The 20,023-nt window shown below is 42.5% G+C and overlaps 1 protein-coding gene across 3 annotated transcripts in view; it reads right to left on the reverse strand.

Annotated features, from left to right (window-relative positions):
• elp4 (elongator acetyltransferase complex subunit 4) overlaps positions 1-20,023 on the reverse strand; it is a 62,669-nt gene that overhangs the window by 32,495 nt on the left and 10,151 nt on the right. For all 3 annotated transcript variants that reach the window (XM_034680949.1, XM_034680948.1, XM_034680950.1), the window contains 6 exons: positions 19,072-19,206; positions 17,500-17,636; positions 14,449-14,533; positions 11,632-11,820; positions 4,610-4,718; positions 2,173-2,279 (listed from right to left, as the gene is read on the reverse strand). In XM_034680949.1, coding sequence (XP_034536840.1) covers positions 2,173-2,279; positions 4,610-4,718; positions 11,632-11,820; positions 14,449-14,533; positions 17,500-17,636; positions 19,072-19,206 — 762 coding nt within the window. The remainder of the gene's footprint in view (positions 1-2,172; positions 2,280-4,609; positions 4,719-11,631; positions 11,821-14,448; positions 14,534-17,499; positions 17,637-19,071; positions 19,207-20,023) is intronic.

Below are 20,023 nucleotides of genomic sequence, written 5' to 3' on the forward strand. Positions count from 1 at the left end.
TTGATTGCTCTGAGTGAGAGTCATGATGTGACACATGCAAAATGAATCGGTCTGTAACAGGAAGAGAAAGAGAGAGAGGAAGAGAAATCATACATCATAATGAATGAAGTAAAATGGGAAGGCCTTTAAATACTGTGCTATGTTCATGTCATACCCTATGGCATAAATGGTCAAGCTTAATCAGAGGCTTCAAAGCAATGATGCAAAAGTTTATCATTACAAAGAAAATATTTTATTCCTATAATCATTCATCTACCCCTGCCTCTGATGCGTTTCAGAGAAAAAACAGCAAAGGCCCTTTAAAATAGACCTCTCCTACTACTACAGCTGAGCTGATAAAATTAGGTTTTAGAGTCAGTGATAACCTTTACTGACATGTTTTTGCATAAATACATGCAAACTAAACAAGGATTGGTGCATTTATTAATCATTAGTCTATTATAAAGGCAAGCTGCTGAATGAAATGGCTCTTAAACAGCATGCCAAGCATTTCTTTAGCTTGGCATGATAGGCTGCTTTGTTTGTATAGCACATTGCGGGAAATGTGCTATACCAACAAAGTGGCCAGAGTGAGGGGAAACAACAATACGCATGCCCAGAGCCATTGGCACTGGAAGTAGATGGCACAAATTTCATGCCATGTGAGACTGATTGCCTGTTGCCCCACTACTATTTGATTGGAAAACTAGAGATTTAAGACGTGCTGGACTGTGTTGATTCCTGGTTCTTCCGGAATCGGTCTCACTTCAAGCTTGTTAAGGAGGGACTTAGTTCATGACGGTGTGTATTATTGGAAAGGAAAAGTGCTCAAACAAGAAAAAGGACTTGAAAATCTCAGGTGCCTTTGCAGGAAGATTACAAAGCATTAAAGCAGTCACCTCAACAATGCTGTCAGACTGGATTCAGCAAACATATCTGCTGATATTCCACAGACATTTGGAATTAAGCAACTAAAGGACCAATTTTATTCAAACTTATATGTGCAAATGTATTTTATTACCTATGTTCATTCAGGAAAATGTGAAATGGTGCTTTATGGCACTGAGAATCTGCTCATAGTGTGAAGCTTGAGATTTTTTGGTGACCATTTGAAAAATTGAGACTTCACCTTTTACTTCCCTGGGTCTACAAAATAATTTGCAGTCCTAGCAGAGGTAACGCCAGGATGAGTTTCAAGACCACTAGTTGGCCAATTCAATATTAAGGGCAGAGCTGTCCATGCAGTTCATGAAGAGTGTACTGCACCGCTCTGGTTTATGGCAGAGACCACCATTGGCAAGGCGTACAGGCTTTCAAAACAGCTTAAGAACCCAAACATCCCATGCTCAGGGGTTAAAGAACATACAGGAGTCCAAATATCTAGAATTATTTTGGAGGCATGCTGTCAAAAAAAATGCCAAGTGTGAATTTCTGGTACTGCATGTGCCAAAGAAGTTGTTACTTCACCCTTTTTCAACCTTAAAACACCACTGATACCACTCTCATCCAAACTCTCTCATGGGCCATCAAATGCAGAGTGAGGGAAAGCTGCTGTGTACTTCTACAAACTGACAGCTGCTAGCTTTGGAGTGAATGAACAGCGACCTGCCAGACAAAGTAAGCAGCAATTCCTGTACAAAACTTGTTCCCTTTGAGAGCTATTGTTTCAGCTTGTGTAACCATGTTTGTTTCAGTTTTTCATTTAAAATGAATGGACAGTGACTTCTCCATCCATCTTAGAGATTAAAACGTAAAACACAACTGTACCATATCGTCACTTGCATTTTCTCTCTGAGGTGCCTCTTGACACTGCACTGGACAAAGTGTTGGAGCAGCAGTGTCCAATCAATAACTCCACCATTGGTTTTAACACCCAATAACAGACGAGAGTAGAAAAGTAAACACAGGCTGACAGAAAGACTTCTAATTATCATCAGCACTACATTTCAGCACTGCTGTGAGAATAATAAACTGGACCAAAGGTAATCACTCTTTTTAATTAATAATTGCCTTGTATCTAAATCCAGCTCCTGTTTTTGGTTTGTGCTAAAATGGCATGTTTTGAAAATAAATGACACGAATAAAGTGGGGCAACAAAAATGTCCATCTGAGAGACAGCATGAATAATAAAACAGGAGGCTTAAACCACTGAACACTATGTTTTGTTTATCCTGAGTAAACTAGACAACATACCTCAATAGTGAACTGCTTTCTCTTGAGCTTAAAGGCCAGGTCCTTATGGTCAGGGAGTTGACTTGCCAGACAGTTCAGGTGAGGTATTTGGCGTACATGTAACAGGCCTGTAAAAGACAGAGAAAGCAGATGAAAAATGAATGGGGTGAAAAGAAGATACAGTTTAAAACACATGCACAGAACTATACTTCTTTTCATAATGCACCTGTTTAATGGTGAACTGTGCCGATAAAAACTACAAGAAAGAAGAGTCAAATCTGTAATTAATAGGAGACCTTATGTAGAAGATTAAGGAGAACATTTTTTCTGTGTCAGTGTGATACACAGAAAAGTCACTGCAGATTACTTCTAAATATCCATAAGAATTCAAGCATCTCACTCAACACACCTATTTTAAAGGATAATTGTTCACTGTTAAATGTGCATTCTTGTGTGTTTCAAGCCCAACTTGGTTGATTTGTTAGTTAAAATTTCAGCAAATCTTTCTTCACAGACAACTTTGGTTTATATGTTGTTAAATAACCCCTGTGTTGATCTAAAGGAGCTTAATTTTTCATATGAATATCTAAAAATGTTGAGCTTATGTATTTTATGTAACTGAAGTAAACTTTGCTCACATGATAGAAACATTAGAACAAAGTAAAGGCACAGGGTTAAACCAGTTTGTTCCCAGATGTCTGTTTTCAATCAGGAAGATAGGTATACTAAACATCACTGACGGAAACTACAAACATGGAGCTTTTGCAGAAAAATGCAATGTATCTCTCCAAGTATTAGGAAACTACCAAAGATATTACATGTCATCTGGTATCTGTTTGGTACATTTTCATCGAAGCGTTCCTACTCTTCTATTTTCTCCCTACAGGCTGGAGCATGTGTGTACTGTAAAGGATATTTGCCAATTAAAGGACACATAGAAGCATGAGCGACAGAGAGCAAACATACAAGCAAGGGATTCTCACAGAGGATACAAGGTTGCTCAGGAGTATTTCTTTCCCTTTCTCATTCCCCCGTCACCACAAAGTTACATTTTCATAAAACTGGTAAAGTGGGCTGGTATAAATGAGCGTGAGAGAGAAAAGAAGAGATCGAGGGAGTAATGGAGAAAGGGAGACAGACAGAGAAAGTGGGGGATGGTGGGTTCTCTCCTCTGTGCACTTGGGTGATTTCCCCTCGCCTGATTTGCAGTGACAGGCTTCCCAGCATGCTTTGAGCAGCCCTGAACTGCTGCCGCAAACACGCACGCACGCGCATCCGCACGCACTCTCACACTCCTACCAGATGCGTTTGCACTCATGAACACACATCAAAACAATCATGCACATAAATGTATTTCATAATCCAACCAGAATTTCGCTGGCTGGTTAAACAGAGGGCAAATGTATTCTAGAACAAGAAATTCAAACAATATTAATTGCAAATTTCAAAAAGAACATTTTTGAAACTATTGAAAAAGATGATGGAATTCAACACTGATGGGTTGAACGGGCGTACGTGCTTCCTGGTTTTATAACGGCGAGGACTCTGATTAGTATGGGAAGTGTAATGTAAATAAAACATGGTGTTGCATGAAACCAAAATCTGCCATTGAATGTTTTTACTCCTCGTGTCTTCATCTGTCACAACCAGGGCTGTCTAACCCGGGGAGGGGCAGAAGGGGGGGAAGGAGAGGAAAAGCACAAGAGTGAGTGGGAGAGTTCGAGAGGCATGGCTAAAAATACTCCACTCGCTTAAACTGACCTTTATGCGCGATGAGTGTGATAGAGTGATAGAAAAGTGGGAAGCAAACAAGAGAAAGAAGGAATGGTAAAGGAAAAGTGATGGGGAGGACTGGGAGAGCAGGGACAAACTATGTTGGCCCCCTCCTCCTCCTCCTCCTCTTCCTCTTCCTTCGTTTCCATCTCTCCGATCGTCCCTTACCGATGTCCTCTTCCCCCAGTGAAAGCCTTGCCCTCCATTTATTAGCAGAGCATGCTGGCCATGGAGACATTGAGCGAGGGATAGAGAGATGGAGGCAGAGAGGAAGAGAGAGTGATGGTGAGAATATCGATTCCCCTGTGTTGGTCTGCTCTGCTCCAGAGCCTCAGGGGTATGGGACTGGGGATGGAGAGGGGGCGAGGCGAGAGGGAGAGAGGAGAGAGGCTCTGCTGGAGGGGGGGAGGAGGCAGGGATGGAGGCGGGTGAGGGTGCGAGGGAGAGGGGGTACAGCGTGGCAGCTGAATCCCCCCCGGCCTGTCTACTGAGGAGCACGTCTGATTGAGCAGCAGCACACTAACGTGCACTGACAGCCTGGCCTGCAAGGGGGCTGCCCTGCCTCCATCCACAGCCCAGCCCCAGCCTTAATGCACTGCCTGTGTGTGCGTGTGTGTGTGCGTGTGTGTGCGTGTGTATTTGTTGGAAAAGAGACAGAAAGATAAGCGAGTGTGTGTGTTCTTACCATGGTAATCTTTGTAGAGTGGGTTGGTCTCTCTCTCACAGCCTTTGAATGATTCCAGGGCAATGGCATTGTCACATAGCCTGGTTACGCTGCCCATTAGAGTTCTGTCCTGTAGGACCGAGAGAGGGAGAGAGAGGGGGAGAGAGCGAGGGAAAGAAACATGAGCAGGTAATTAAAAGCCTCCTGACGGGCCATCAGTGTTGCAATTAATTTAGGTCATCACTTCCTGTGGCCAGGTCATTTGTGCCCCTGGCTTAGGTGAGGGTGATGGAGGTGTAGAGGGGAAAGAGCGCTGATGGGGGTTACACAGGTGATGTCAGGGGCATGGAAGTGGACATACACCTTACAAAAGTGGCATGACATAATGAAGTGTCTGCCCTGTGATAATATTTTATTTTATCAAAGCAGTATTTTTATGGAAAAAGTCAAAGTTGGTGTTCACTCTAACCTGCACACAGCAGGTGAGAACAGATAGGAACAGAACTTCAGTGGCTTGATGAGGAGAGCTCCCCCTACTGGTTAGGTCAATGACTCAACAACAGAGAGGGCGAATCAGGGGTGAATACATTGGATCGAAAGAGTGAAGGAGAAACATACAAAAGGGTGGAGGCAGAGGGTGAAGGGAGCGGAAAGGAGGGAGGGAGGGAGGGAGAGAGGGACACTGGGATGGAGGGAAAGAGGGAGTCCTGCATTATTAATCTCTTTGCCTCCTGAATCATTCACATCCTCCTCTCTGTGTTGGCTGCCACCGCCTAATGCAGTTTTCATGCCTTCATGTCTTTTCCCCACTCTTTCTTCTTCCTTTTCATTTTTGTCCTACTTTTAAAGTATGCACATCCCACCAGTCAGGGCCACCGGCACTTTCAGGGTATCTGAGGTCACGCTAATGCAGCAATTAAAGCAGTGTAAGAGTTTGGATACAACAAATTATTCAAAACACTGTTGGCACGATATGGCCAATAGCATCCATGCCAGGGAGAGGGTCAGCTGAAACTTTATCTGTGTTTATCTGTGTTGGCCATTATAACTTTCCTTGCTTGTTTAAATACAAAGACAAGACTCCTTGCCAAAGACAGAAGTTTCAAAGTCAGAGGAATCCAAAGTGTCCACACAGAGTTGCTCAGTGTATGGGCAGAGGGGCAAAATGACAACAGTAAGACATGCACCTGCTCCCAAGTTTAAGGAGGTGATCAGGGAAACACTCAACTCAACTGTACATCTTATGAGTGAGCTTATTAATAATTGATAAGAAGCTCAAACAAAGAGTCACTTCAGTTTGCCAACACAGTCCATGCTGGCTCAATTAGCTCAGATTCCATCGTTGTAAATCCTCTAAACACCTTGAACCTCATCTGACTATCCTCTAATGTGAGGTCACAAGGACAGCCAAGCCTTCATCTTACCCTAAAGTATGTTCCCTTATTGAAAGACAGCCTCTTAATGTTATCAGTAACTATTGGACCCACATTTTATCACAGTTGTTTGAATCAGTGGCTCTCTGTCTAGACTGGAAGACATTTTTGCTTAGTTGAAAGTAAGCAACACTGTGCCAGCAGAATTTTCCAAAAAATCAATACAATGCACTAAGCAAGGTTTAGGTAAGTTTTACTTCTGTTAGGTGCCTTTTTAAGAGAATAGTGTCTATAAATAAGACAAAAAGTGCACGTCACTTTCACAGTGAGAAATGGAGAAACAGCAGTTCCTCTAAAATAAATGATTTAATCTAGGAACACAAGCACAGTTCCACAATTTAAAAGAATCAAACAGATATGAAAGCTGAAATAACCGGTGTAATTTGTATAGTCACACTGGAAACACACTTTTAATGTATGCTTCTATTATCTCTCTTCTAGGACACATACTGAATGGAAAAACTGCTGTTGAAGTTTTTTCAATTAACTATTGAGCACAACAAATAAATGATGATCAGGAAGTAGATATGGCCTAGTTATCAGGAATTTGAACAAAACACAAAAAACCACAATACTTTTTAGAGTTATAATAATTCATTGTCATTATTTTAGAATTTGTTTTTGTCATTAACAACTAAGTTTTGCTGGATCAAGATTTAGAAATGAGATTTGTTTTCCTTCTCAAATTTGGTAAAAGAAGATAATCTAGAATTTAACACTTTTGATCACTGAAGCTTTTCTTAAGTGATCCAAATAAATAATAACTAAATAAAAAGTGACAATGTATATATTTATTGTTACAGTCCTCAATCTAAATGAGTAAAGTGATTTTTCAGTTAAATGTTGATGATAAAACTCTGTTTGGGGTTACTGGATTATTATCAAGACCTCATATTGAGGTTTGGCACAGGCTGAAACCCAGAATCTAAATATACCTATAGGTTAGAAAACCATTTAGTCTGAGCAGCAGTTGAGTTGTACATTGATGTATTTTAGGGAGGGGTGTATTTTGTGTTTGTGTGTGTGTCTTTACTTATGGGGATGCAGGAGGTATTATGATGGAGGAGGGCCGAGCCAGGACAAGCCTAATTAAAGTTTCAGATGGACTGTGGCACTGGGCTGCTGTGAGGAGGCTTTCAGTGAGTTGCTCAACTTCCCAAGCTGCTCAATAATGGATGGGGAGTCCGGTGCTTTCTCGGACAGCTAGCCCACTGCTGCTAGTCTAGACGGTCTGCCGAAGGCTACATACACTAACGTTAAATAAACGAATTAGCTAAGAAAATGTAGAGTGAGATAGAGTGCAACTTAGTCACCTTCTACAAATAGTGAACACACTGTAAACATCAACTTAAATTAGGGTAATACACACCTAGATGTCCATAGCTGATTTTTTCTAATGACATCATGAGCTGATATTGAACTAATGATGAGGTCATTTTGTGGATGGCCATCTCAACTGCCTCTCATTACCTCCATGTTGGCTTGGTCACCAAACACCTGACTCAGTCCCAAATTTCCCCCCTATGTCATCTCCCCCCCGTTCATTCACTTCACTCCCCAAGGCGGCGAAGGGGGAGGGGACAGATTAAGGGTTTGGGGGCCAGGCCAGAGAGGGACATGGGGACCGCTCCCACCACAGCTGACATCTGCTAGTTAGCCACTCTACCTTTTTTGACTACGCCAAGGCCGCTGTGCACTGAGCATATAGGCTTGGAGCCAGAGCATGTTGTGACAACACAGCTGTTCTGAAAGTTAAGCATCGACCTACAGCTTTTATGAAGGATCACAGATAATAAAACTTTCACGTGCTTCTCAGACTATAAGACAGTATGCCGATCAAAGTGTAGGTGAGATAATACATTTTAGAAGGAGGTCTCAAATGGCTCTCTGGTCAGTGTGCTTCTTTGGTCATCTGTCTGGGGGGGGGCTGTGGTTTGCCATATGCCTCAGCAGATGACTCCACCTTCACACTGAGAGGCCAGACTGTACACAGACGCATGCACGCGGACTCATATCCCCCAAACACACACACCCACACACACACAAACACAGCCAGAGACACACACAACCACAAGGAGGGATATTTGTAAGAGAATAAAATGCAAACACACGCACACTCTCATTGTGTACAGCTTCAAGTAATTAAAAGCCCAAACAAACAAATAGATTTAGAGGCCTCTGAATGAAGTGTGCACTCAACTGGGTCTGTTTGGGGAGTGATGCGTGGAAGAAGAGGCCCCTCGCAGGCCTGAGTCATACCATGGTGACACTGAACCACGGGGTCAAGAGGAGGCCCCACAACAAAAGGGTTCAAACTTTGTCCCCTCTTATTGGACAAGACAAAGCAGGAATACATTGGCCAAACATCAACACAGGCACACAAAAAAATCATAACTGTCCATAACGTGTTAATTAAAATCAATACAAGTTCAGCAGATTATTTATACCTCAAGGTAAGTGGTCTGAGATACAACAGGGATGCAATAGAAGAGGAGAAAGTCCCCTCCAGTTATAACTTGTAAATCCGAAATATCAAGGTTCTGGATCAGTAACACTCATCTTAAAGCATAATGACTACTTCTTTTCAACTCATTAGAATAACATTAACATATCATTTATCTATAGGGTCTATTGGGTAACAGCTACAGATACGCTGTCCACTAAGTAGTCCAGTTTTGTTTAAGTCAGTTAAATTATAAACACATCAGAGAGGTTATTGCTGATGGGACAGAATGAAGAAGTTCAACCTTTAATGGCTTTATCAATGCCACAAAAGTTGTTTTGCATCCCAAAGCTTTAACTTTCTGGCCTTTACTGTAAAAAAGGCCGATAAGCGTCATGATGGCAGATTTGGCCAAACATGCAAAATACCACAAAGGTAAAATACCTCCATCCTTTATTTTCCAGCTTCTTTCAGCTGTGTTTTAATACCCTGCTCCCACGTGATGTGTTAAAAGTAGGCCTATCAACATTAACATGTGATTCAACGAGAAACGTTTCCATGTTACTTATTTTTCAACACAAATAAGTCATATCTTCATTGCCTCCCCGTCCTTTACCACATACAGTTTAAAATCCTGCTCCTCACCCACAAAGCCCTCCACCACCAGGACCCTTCCTACCTCACCGACCTCCTCCACCATCACACTCCTTCCCGTAACCTGCGTTCCTCCCATGCCAACCTCCTGTCTCCACCTCACAGAACCAAACACCGAACCTGGGGGGACAGAGCCTTCTCCATAGCCGCCCCCACCCTCACTCATATCCAAAACTTCTCTGACCCTTTAACATTTAAATCTCTATTAACCTTTTTAAGTTAGCTTTTAATTTGTGATCACACTGATGTTTTGTTTGATTTGTGTTCCTTGTTCCTTGCTTGTATTGATTGTAACAACTGTACAGTGTCTTTGAGTTTCTGAAAAGCACTATATAAATAAAATGTATTATTATTATTATTATTATATGAATTTTCAGTTTCAAAACTTTGTCAGATCATGAGGGTGGTTATTGATAAGTCTGTGGATTATAAGTAAAATACAAGAACTACGCTGCAGACTTGTGTCTCCTTTGACAATTAAAAAGAGACAGGATCAGTGTTATGAACTCCCAGATGAAACATCTATCTCCTCACTGCCCTGAATAATCATAACTCAGGTCACAACACCTGACTGAGTGATTCATAGCATATGAGGACGTAGTTTATTACGTATAATGGGGCAATCTGACTTCGAAACTGTCACTAGTGACCATCTATGCCTGCTGCCGAACATACGCTTATGTACTTGGTTGGGATGTGTGGTTAAAATTGTACAAAGTGCAGACATAGCTGTCTGAAAGGACCTGTGTTTGCATCCATATGTAAATAGTAAATGGACAGTGTTATTTATCTTAGTTTTATGACCACTCAAAACACTTTTACATTACATGGCACATTCACACCACATTCATACATGGTTGAAAGAGGCTGCTATGCAAATCGCTCACCAGTATTAATTAATCCAACGCGCACAAGGATAGCAAAACCACCAGGGGAGTTCGGGATTAAGTGTTATGCCCAAGGAAACTTTGGCATGTGGACAACAGGACTGAGGATCGAACCCCCGACCTTACCATCGAGAGACAACTGTCTCTACTGCTGAGCCACATATGAAGTGCCTTGCGGTGTGCACAATGAGGGGATGGGCTCTGGCTGGGTTGCATGGGTGGATCCAGGGGTGGCCAGGGAGGCCTTAACCTTGCAAAGCAGATGGATTGGACAGATTCCAAATCTGTCATCGGGCCCATACCTCTTGCAAAGTTTCAAGCTGATACACTTATTATGGGTCAGAGAATGAATCAGCATCATTTAAGGAGAAAGAGATGGTAGCTACGGCTGTGTTAAGTTGCTGGTAAACAATGGTTATACACATCCCAAACATCGTCTATAGGTTGATGCACAGATGGATGTGAAATATATCCCTTCCAATGTATATGTAAAACAGCCTATCTCTTGTGTCAAGTTAGGGTGTCCTGGACCCAACTTGAAATCTGATTGGCCAACCAAGGCGCAAGCTCCAATATCCTTAATAAATGAATTGGGCGGTGTGTAGAAACAGGGTGTTAGTGGCTTTACTTAAATACAAGTACTTCTTCTTCACTGGGATCCTATCTCACCCCCTTCCCCCCAACCCCCTCACCCCTTACTTTAGCTCTTACTAACCATAGACCTTTCTGGAGTCCCTGAGCTCCCTTGTCTCGTAGGTTCCTCTGAGCTGCCATAGGAATCCTCCTGCTGTGAAAGTTCCGGACTCCAGCTGATACAAACGTGCTGGATTCCAGCTTGTACTACTTGTCTCATCACTATCACCGCTCCCTCTGTCTCTTATTGTCCTCTATCCATCTTTCCAGACCCAACTCGGTCAAGGCATGATGGCTGTCTAACATGAGTCTGGTTCTGCCTGAGGTTTCTGCCTGTTAAAAGGAAGTTTTTCCTCACCACTGTAACTAGCTAAATATTGCGACATGCAATGCTCATGATGGATTAAGGTGGGGTCAGACTGAGTCTTACCCTGTCTTGAAGTTGGGTCTCTGTTCATAATTTGACATAGAGTGGTCTAGACATCCTATGTTTGTAAAAGCGTCTTAAGGTAACGTTTGTTGTGATTTGGCGCTATACAAATAAAGATTGCTTGATTGATTGATTCTTACTTTCGTCAGCATCTACTCTGATTAATCACAATTAAAAAAAATGTGTTCATTGACAGCAATAGTTTGAAGTGGAGATAAAGACACTGATGTTCAATAATTGGCCAATAGATCTGGACATACAGTATATGGTGAAACAAAAAGGTAAATGCACAAATCTGCATTTTTTAAAATCATCATCAATTGTGACAAAGACTCTTAGAAATACACACAAATCCTTTTATATCTGAAAATGATTTCATGCAACTCATCTCTGTGAAAGATGAACAAGATGTTTCTGACTTTGTAGTGTGAGATATGTTTTAATGCTCCTAAGAGTAGGAGTTTCGAGGGCTCTACACTGAAAGTGTTTGGTGGAAAAACGGCTTCAGTGAATGCTGGTGCAAAAAATCTGTGATGAGTTATTCTGATGTGACAAAGTCTTACCTGTATGAGATGTGAAGGCACAGTAATTACTGCAACTGATAGCGATGACCTTAGCAAAGCACGCAGTCCATAGAGAAAAGTTGTGAGGGCGTGGCTGTTTCTGGGGTTGTCATGGCAGCACAGGTCATCACCCCACATAACTGAGCCAAGAGAGTGAAGCCCAATTCGCAGGATGTTGCGCGAGTTTGACTATAAGAAAGAACAAGCAAGACAAAGGGGGTTGGAAAAGTGTGTAGAATAATCCATTACACAAATATATAAACTTCTGTAGATACTTATCAATGTAACAGAACAGTTTTGTTGAAGTTCTGAAGTAAAGTTTGAACAGATTGGAGCTTTTGGGTTATTTTGGAAAGATGCCGTTTTGGGGAGTATTCCCAAAGTGTGGGAGAGAGCCACTGGACAGTCTGCTCACCAGCACAGACGATCGGAACACGGTGCCCAAACGTGACTGGACACAACTGCCCAATCACAGAGGCCATCTGACACACGCACAATGGACCTGTCAGACAGGCTTCCAATATGGCCGCCACCCAGAAACCCCAGCACATTCTTGGCACAACAGCGATGCTCTGCAGCCAAGGGGGCCTGGGTAAGGGTGGAGTGCCTTCCCTTGAAACCCCCACAGCCCACCACAAGTGATCAACAGTAACCCACTCACATGAAGACAGTGAAAAAGTGGCCAAACAGCAGTAGGATATATCACCCGAAACTGAGAGAATGGAGGCGCCTGTCCAAACTGTGAGAGGTTTTTAACCTTTTGTACAATTGCCTCTTATTTGGGTTTTCTTCACGATAGCCCCTGATTACTGAGGTGAGAGCCAAGAGTGATTAACAAAGCTCTGGCCTAAAATCTGCTCACATTTTTTTTTCTTTTTTTTCAAGCCTCTCCTCTCCTTGATCCCTCCCCCTCCATTATCTCAGCCTCTCCTCTCCTCTCAATGTCCTCCGCCCAACTCCCATTGCTTCCTCTCCCAACGGTATGACCTAAGCTGAGTTTGGATCTGGATCAGAATCACAGGCATCTAAGAAAAATAAACCCCATTGTGTCTCGGAGTTTTTCACCGTGTGCTCATAGTTTCCCAAAGGAGGACTTTCAAACGTGACTCTACAGTCATCGTCCTCTACATCAATGTTATGAACCGATGCCTTATTTTTTTGTTTGAGTGCCCTATGTGCTTCTGTCATTATTAAACATGTCCCTTCTTTGTTTAATGGCCTTTTCCTTCACAGTTCTTGGGAGCCATGGAGTTAGAAATCTTTTTCTATGTCTTTTTCCCAGCAGGGGGGAAACTGTGGTAACAAGACTGTTGCTGTGGCATCAGGAGGAGAAGCCAAACTTAACTCCTATAGTTTATCCTATAGAAAAACCAGGGAACAATGCCAGTAGAGTCCAGCCAATGACCAGGGGCCAGCTATATAGGCTACAGCCAGCCTGGGGACCATAACCTAATCACCAGCTAGTCTCTGTGGAGACTCACAGTCCTGCTGCCACCCCGCCAACCTCATCTCAAATGATCTCCTAAAGACATGTCCAAGAAAATTGATCCTTTTCCTAATCTGTTATTTACCAAATGTTTACATGAAATCTGTGTCTTGTTAATGCTTCCTAATTAAAAAAATAAACACATAAAGGCACACAGTCTGAGTATCAGCCATACTGGCATTCTTGTGCCAGAGCCCATGTCGCTCTGTGCCGGTCTGCATTCCTGGACTGTGCCAGCAGCATGTCAGGCGGCCACACTGCTTTAATGATGTCAGCAGTTAATCTGGCGTGTGAGTGACAGCGCTCGGGGAGGGAGGGTGGGGGGTACTGGAGGTAAATCCTGTGTGTGAGTGACAGGGGGAGAGGTGGCTCCAGGTGACGAGCAGAGGGGTCACTGGATGTAGGTGAATGAGGCTCAAACACAGAAAAACAGACACATGAATACTGTATATATGTAAAAATAGAATCATATACAGGGGCATCACAGTGATAACAGGATAACACTCGGCCCTGAGGAGAACAGACGGGGCCATGAATGTTTCTGGCATTCTATACAGGACTGATGGTTATTACAAAGATGTATGTCAAAGGTAAGACACACACAGCTGGGACACACAGGTGAGGCTAAGCCGAGCAGGTGAGAGGGAGGTAAACAGACTTGAAAGAAGTGGTGGTTGGAATGTGACAGAAGAGCTAGGGGTCACAGATGCAGATCTAGTGTCTCTCTCTTCAAAAACAAACAAAACAAAAAGATGGCCACATCATTTTATTAATAATCATTTCAAATCATAATCGTTTGTCAGGGCTCATCGGTTTAGGCGAGGCTGCAAGCAGACGTCTATAACCTAAACAATACCAGAAAAGTATACAGTTTACATTTATTGACATTAAGTTAATTTAGAAAAACAAATAAAACCACAACCAGTAAGGGAAAATAAACAACTTGTGGATTTGGGCAGTGATATAAGTGATTAGTGCACTTATCATGGGTTATTTGAAATATATATGGCACCGTATTAATAAAAGTCAAGAAAATGTACCATCTTGGTTATTATTCAACATTCACTAGACTGGTTAAATTGATCAAAATGACCCTCATAATCCTTTTCTCTGATGTTTTTTTCCAGTTTGGTTGAAAATGTGTCCACAGAGCTGCAGTTACTCTGTTGTAGAGAGAAAGGGTCAGTTGTTTGCTCTAAATGGTTTAATAGTGATTAGAGATTGAAATTTCTAGAAGGCTGTATTTTCTATCACTTGTATTTTTTTGTTGCAAAAAGAAAAAAAAACTCTTTTTATAGGTTTAAACGCTACAAATGCACTTCAATTCTTACCATCGGGGTTGCCAGATCAAATCCCTCCCTGTATATGACCTCCTGCAGTGACTTCAGCAACTCAGAGTAGGACCGGAGCGTGGTACTGAAAGGAGCACAGGACAGAGGAGAGTGTGGACATAGTGGAGGAGATGCAGACACATAAATGGGTTACTCAGGACGTGTAAACTGTAATTGAAACCATTTTGATAAAACTGGGCCAAGCCTATCACCACAGTAGCTTAATCCTCTATGACTGCAGCATGTTCCTCCTGACTGTGCTTTTCTGGAGCCACTGAAGCAGACAGATGATCCATATCAAGAGATCCAATTAATTTATTTGGCTGATTAAATTACAACATGACTGGTTCTCTGTCAGCTCCCTGAGGATCTGATTGTGCAGAGACAGACAGACAGACTAACAGATCGACAGATGTAAACTCACAAACATGCAGACAACAAAGATAAGAGGAGTGGAGGAGGGAATTAATGGGCTGATATCTAAAATTAACAGGGAACAGCATTTCAGTGTTTAATCAGGGGTAAGATGTGCACCATTGACAAGGGGCCACTGGAGCAACATGCAGCAACATTTAAAGGACGGGTTACTGCTGAGTCCTCTGTGTGCCTACAGGATGGCCAATAGGAATGTTAACCCCATCTTTTTACACTAGTCCCTCCACTTAAGAAGGCCGCACCATTGTAATGACCACTCTGTAGTGAGTCACAGTGGGCTGCTGTGTCAGTTGTCAATATGACCTGCAGGCTACAAAACCTGATACACATAGATTGGTCACACACCAATAGGCCTGCATAAAGAACAGTAATACACACTTGTGTTGATTACACTTGCGCCAAGTATATCCATGTACTCTATTTCAGTTATTCAACCCAACAATGGTGCCTCCTGACCCCGCTGGGCCTAATGACAGAGCTAGTTGGGTGAAAGAGGGACACCTACCCTTCTCGGCCTCCCTGCCCATGCCCCTGCTCTGAGGTAGGGGGCTGGGATGGTTTGACATGCAGGCGATAAAGGAGGTCGTCTCTGGTTGGCAGCCATTGTGTGGGACGGCATTGTGTTTTAGCTGCCCCCACTGAGCTCCCCTCATTCAGGTACCAAAAAGGTCTAGGTGCTTAGCTACAGGGGCTAGTGCGTCAGCTAATTAGGATCATACACGAGGAAGCTTCTTTATCTGAGTGTTTCTCATTCAGCAAGGGAAGAAAGGAGGAGAGAAGGGGGGATGCTTGGTCTTAAACAACAGGATCTGTATCACCTAGAGAGCAATTTGTGCCAATTATGCCTTCAAGTGAAACGGAGCAATTTAACAGCTAGGGTATCAACATGGGGCTGTGGACACGTGCAAGGGGGAGTAGCCTGCTTAGGAGTTTGTGTGGTACATGTGCGTGTGTAATGTGTTGTGTGTGTGTGTGTGTGCATGTGTGTTTGGGCTGGGGCGGAGCTGAGGGCACAATGGTGCAGTGCAGGTGTAGCTTCCTGCTGTCAAAATGTCTGTCAGATCTATAACCCATTCAGACGCAGTACCACCATGTCACTGTTACTTATACTGCCTAATAATACTTCAAATGTCAAAAGAAGATGTTTAATTTGTTCTCTATAGAAAGAGAATATCATTTTCTGAACTGATATTTAGCAAAACATCAAATTCTGTCAACTTCATGTCTACACTTGTAAAAATGTTTACCTTAAACTGAACATATCCATAGCTTTTAATGTGTTTGCATGGTTGTCCTTTTAAACAGTCTCTGTTTGCTGAAATAAAGGAAGAGGGATTCTATAAAGCCCCCTCCACATCCTCTGTGCTCCAGATTGCTGTATTTACCCAGAGTGTGTGAGTGTGCCTTCGTGTGCCCTTGTGTGTTCAGCAGCACTCTCTGAGTAAAGAGCCTGCATGACCTCTGAACCCAAAGTACACTCAACGCAGGAGAAATCAAACAGGCGCTGAGCAAACAAGACCCTTATTTGAATAGACATACACAACCTTTCCAAAGGGCTGAATGTCTTAGGCCACTGGAAAGCTACTGAGAACAGAGGGTGAACCGGATTTGTGTCAGCTGTTTTAAGAGTACAAATGCTTTTAAATCATTTTAAACCACTGTTTTGATAAAAATACACATTTTACTCAAAAATCTCTAAGTTTCAGCCGAAATGATGAGAATGTTTTCATATTTTTTCAAATGCATCCCATCATAGGATTTCTATAAAGAGTTAGAGTTGTGTCTGCAGTTTCCATAGTTTGTAGGTTCCTGTTTTTTCAAGTCCTGTATTCAAAAATTATTTTCACCTCCTGTATAAATTGTGAAGTTGAGGTTATATTGTTTTATTGCCCTTTTTGAATCCCTAATTTGTGTTTTATTATGTAAGTATGAAAGTACAATACAAAAAGTCTGATTTATTAATAACTGTTCAAACTTCTTATGATTTATTGGAACTTAAACTATCACTCACTTTATTGTCCGGCAGCTAAATACTTTTTATATTTCTAATATTTTTTTTTTGTTTTATTCATTTTTAAGCAGTAATGACAGAAATCAAATGATTCCAGCTTCTTCATATGAGGATATCTTACTTTTTTCAAGCAATTTTGTAAAAAAAGAAAAATCTGCCTTTTCAGACAGACTGTTTGACAAAACAAGACATCCTAATATGTTAAGACCGACTCTTGTTTCTTTTTTATTTATACTGATATTTCATAAAAAATACAGTTACTGGGAAACCCACCTGAAATATTTGAAATTAATACAATTCTCTCCACAGGAGTCTTGGGAAAGGTTAATGTGGATTGTGTCCCTCTCAGGTTGACTTTTCTCTCATGCACATTCTGGTTACAGGGTTATTACAGTATGTGTTCTTAAGATTGCATCAGACTGTTTGCATTGTTAGTTTACCTGTATTCTGTGAACAATGCCATGTTTGCTTACCTGTGTTCTGTGGATGATGTCTTATTTGCCTAGCTGTGGTTTGTGGATGATGTCGCGTTTGTGTGCCTGTGTTCTGCAGATGGTGTCTCATTGGTTTCTGTTCACTCTGTGGATGATGTCTTGTCGTTTTACCTGTGTGTGGGTGATGACTGGGTGGGATGCTCTGGAAGGTAGAAGCGGTGGCACTTGGCTGCCTGACGAATTTCTGGCTCCATTGTCTTGGAGACGTCATAGTAGTGCCCGAACCGTGACGAGGATGCCAGGGCAGTCTGAGTGGGTCAAAAAGTCAAACTCTTTAAAAAACAAACAATGCACACAAAGACCAATAATCAATGATCAATTTAGAGTATTACTAATTATCCCTGTCTAACAGCACAGCTTGCTTTCTGTGTGAATTTAACTTATTTCAGACTAAAGCATCAATAAAGACAAATAATCTCATTTGTCTTTTGAACATGTTAAATGAGTGTGCTTTATAATACTATGGTAATGCAATTGCATTGTTTATGGGTCATTCCTCAACATTCCTACAGTGTAGAAGTTAAACAACCACTACGACTGCAGTCTTAATCATTTCTTCACATAAACGTCCACTTCTGGCTGTGAAAGCAAAGGTGTCAGGGACGCAGGGGAAGGCGGATGTTTTCCTGCAGCTGAAAGAGAGAGTTTTAGCTCTTCTCTCTCAGCAAAACCGGGGATTCCATTGTTGGAGGGGCCCTTAATCTACTCTTAATCTGGATTAGGGCCCCCGGTGTGTCCCTCTCCTGGCGGGATGAGGGGGTCAGCAGGGCAGGGGGGTCAGGGGCTCATCTTCTCTTTGTGAGCCTGGCAACCCGCTTAGCGTTCCATCCCCGCCCTGATGGCCTCACCTTTGATCTGATGTCTTCATCGAGAGAGCGACACAGTGGGCTCTGCCAGGAGAGGTGTGTGTAAGGGGAAAGTAAGCGTTGACTCTGAGGGTGAATTTGGGATGCAAATCCTCTGGTAGGGGCTTACTAGTGGTTTGTAAAGACGATTTTACAGAGGAAGGGGGAGAGGTGAGGAAAGGACACAGATATAAAGAAGTTTCCAGGGAGAGAGAAAGAAGGAGAGGATCCCCAGGGATACACTGTGTGCTGTTAATCCACATAGCGATATGGATTATAGACAGAAGGGGGGGAGACTGCAGAGAAGGAGAAGGGGAGGGTCAGATCTCAGAGCGGAAGAAAGAGTGTAGGGCTGCCGACCCTAGCAGGGGGAAAGGCAGGGATTTGGGGGAAGACAGAGGCGCAGGTCTGGGTCATAGGGTTGAGCGAGCAGACATGTCAATGCACAGACTGCAAAGTACTCTTGTTTCCCAGGCTAAGCAGGGGTGCGGGCGTGTGTGTATTTGTGTATACGCAAGTTGGGGACCAGTGAAAGGCCTACCTATTGCCAGCTAAGTGTGAGTAATCTGGTCCAGCTCTGAAAGGAAAGGCTGAGGCCTCATTCACTCCACAAAGAAGTTTAGAAGCTCATGGATTTAGTGTTGGAGACAATTGCCAAACCACAAGGGCCAGAGGGCCAGTGCTGCTTTCTCATACCATCTTTAACACAGACACAAGTTGGACTTTGAATAAAAGTAGCAAAATCACAAAGGTAAAATTATCATGCTGCGTATTGTACCCCAGACATGCTGCAATTTTATAACCGAAAAATGGAGCTGGCATGGCATCATCTAGTTACCTGTACTTTGGGTAGATTCTGATAGCGCCAGGCGATCTTCATGGCATCCAAACTGTCCTGGGGTTCAGAGGGCAGCCTGGGCTGCTCCGCTGGTTTGTGAATAGCAACATCATCGAGGATGGGAGATGGGAGTTCCTGCACAAAAGGAAACATACAAGAAGATAAACCTGTTGAATGCGACAGTCAAACAGACATTGAATTATAATTTTGCTACATATTAAATAACATGTGACTGAGTTGTAAGTGAGTGTTATATACTGTGGATAATGTACACCATTCAGGGTCAGGTTTAGGCAGGAACCAGTTTTTTGAACGTTATGTGAACATGAAAACCTGGGCTAATAAAAATATGATTAAAAAGTATATTTGGCAAGGCCAGATTTTTGGGCGTTGTTTAATCTTATGTGTCTTTCTTGAACAGGCTATTACAAAACCTTCAGAGAGGGAAAGTTTTTCAGTGGTAGCAGTGCAGAGGGGTGAACGATCCTTGTAGAGCTGTGTCCTTGACAAACACAACAAGATCTACAGTCTTTTTGTTTTTTTAAGTTAAATGTTTGGGCTTTTACACCTTTATTTATAGAGGAGAGGACAGTGGATAGTGTAGGAAGGTGAGAGAGAGTGGGGGAATGACATGCGGGAAAGGGGCCATAGACTGGATTCAAACCCGGTCCAACCGCTTCATGGGTGTGCAACTTAACCATTAGGCCAAATCTGCACCCCAAGATCCACAGTCTGACCAAAACTGGGACTGAACTGAGTCAAAATGAGTCATTTTCCAGAGCTGAACAATACAGGGTTTGTAAAATTCAGACCAACCTGCAGAATAAGAAAACATGAGCCTCTTAACATTGAACCCTGCTTAGTGGAAATCGAGTGCATGTTTTCACATGATTGGAGTGTCTTGCTAACCTGGTCATTGATAAACAGATGAAAGTTAATGTGGATTTTGAAG

This window comes from Notolabrus celidotus, chromosome 3 (genome assembly GCF_009762535.1).
Source record: "Notolabrus celidotus isolate fNotCel1 chromosome 3, fNotCel1.pri, whole genome shotgun sequence".
NCBI lineage: Eukaryota > Metazoa > Chordata > Actinopteri > Labriformes > Labridae > Notolabrus > Notolabrus celidotus.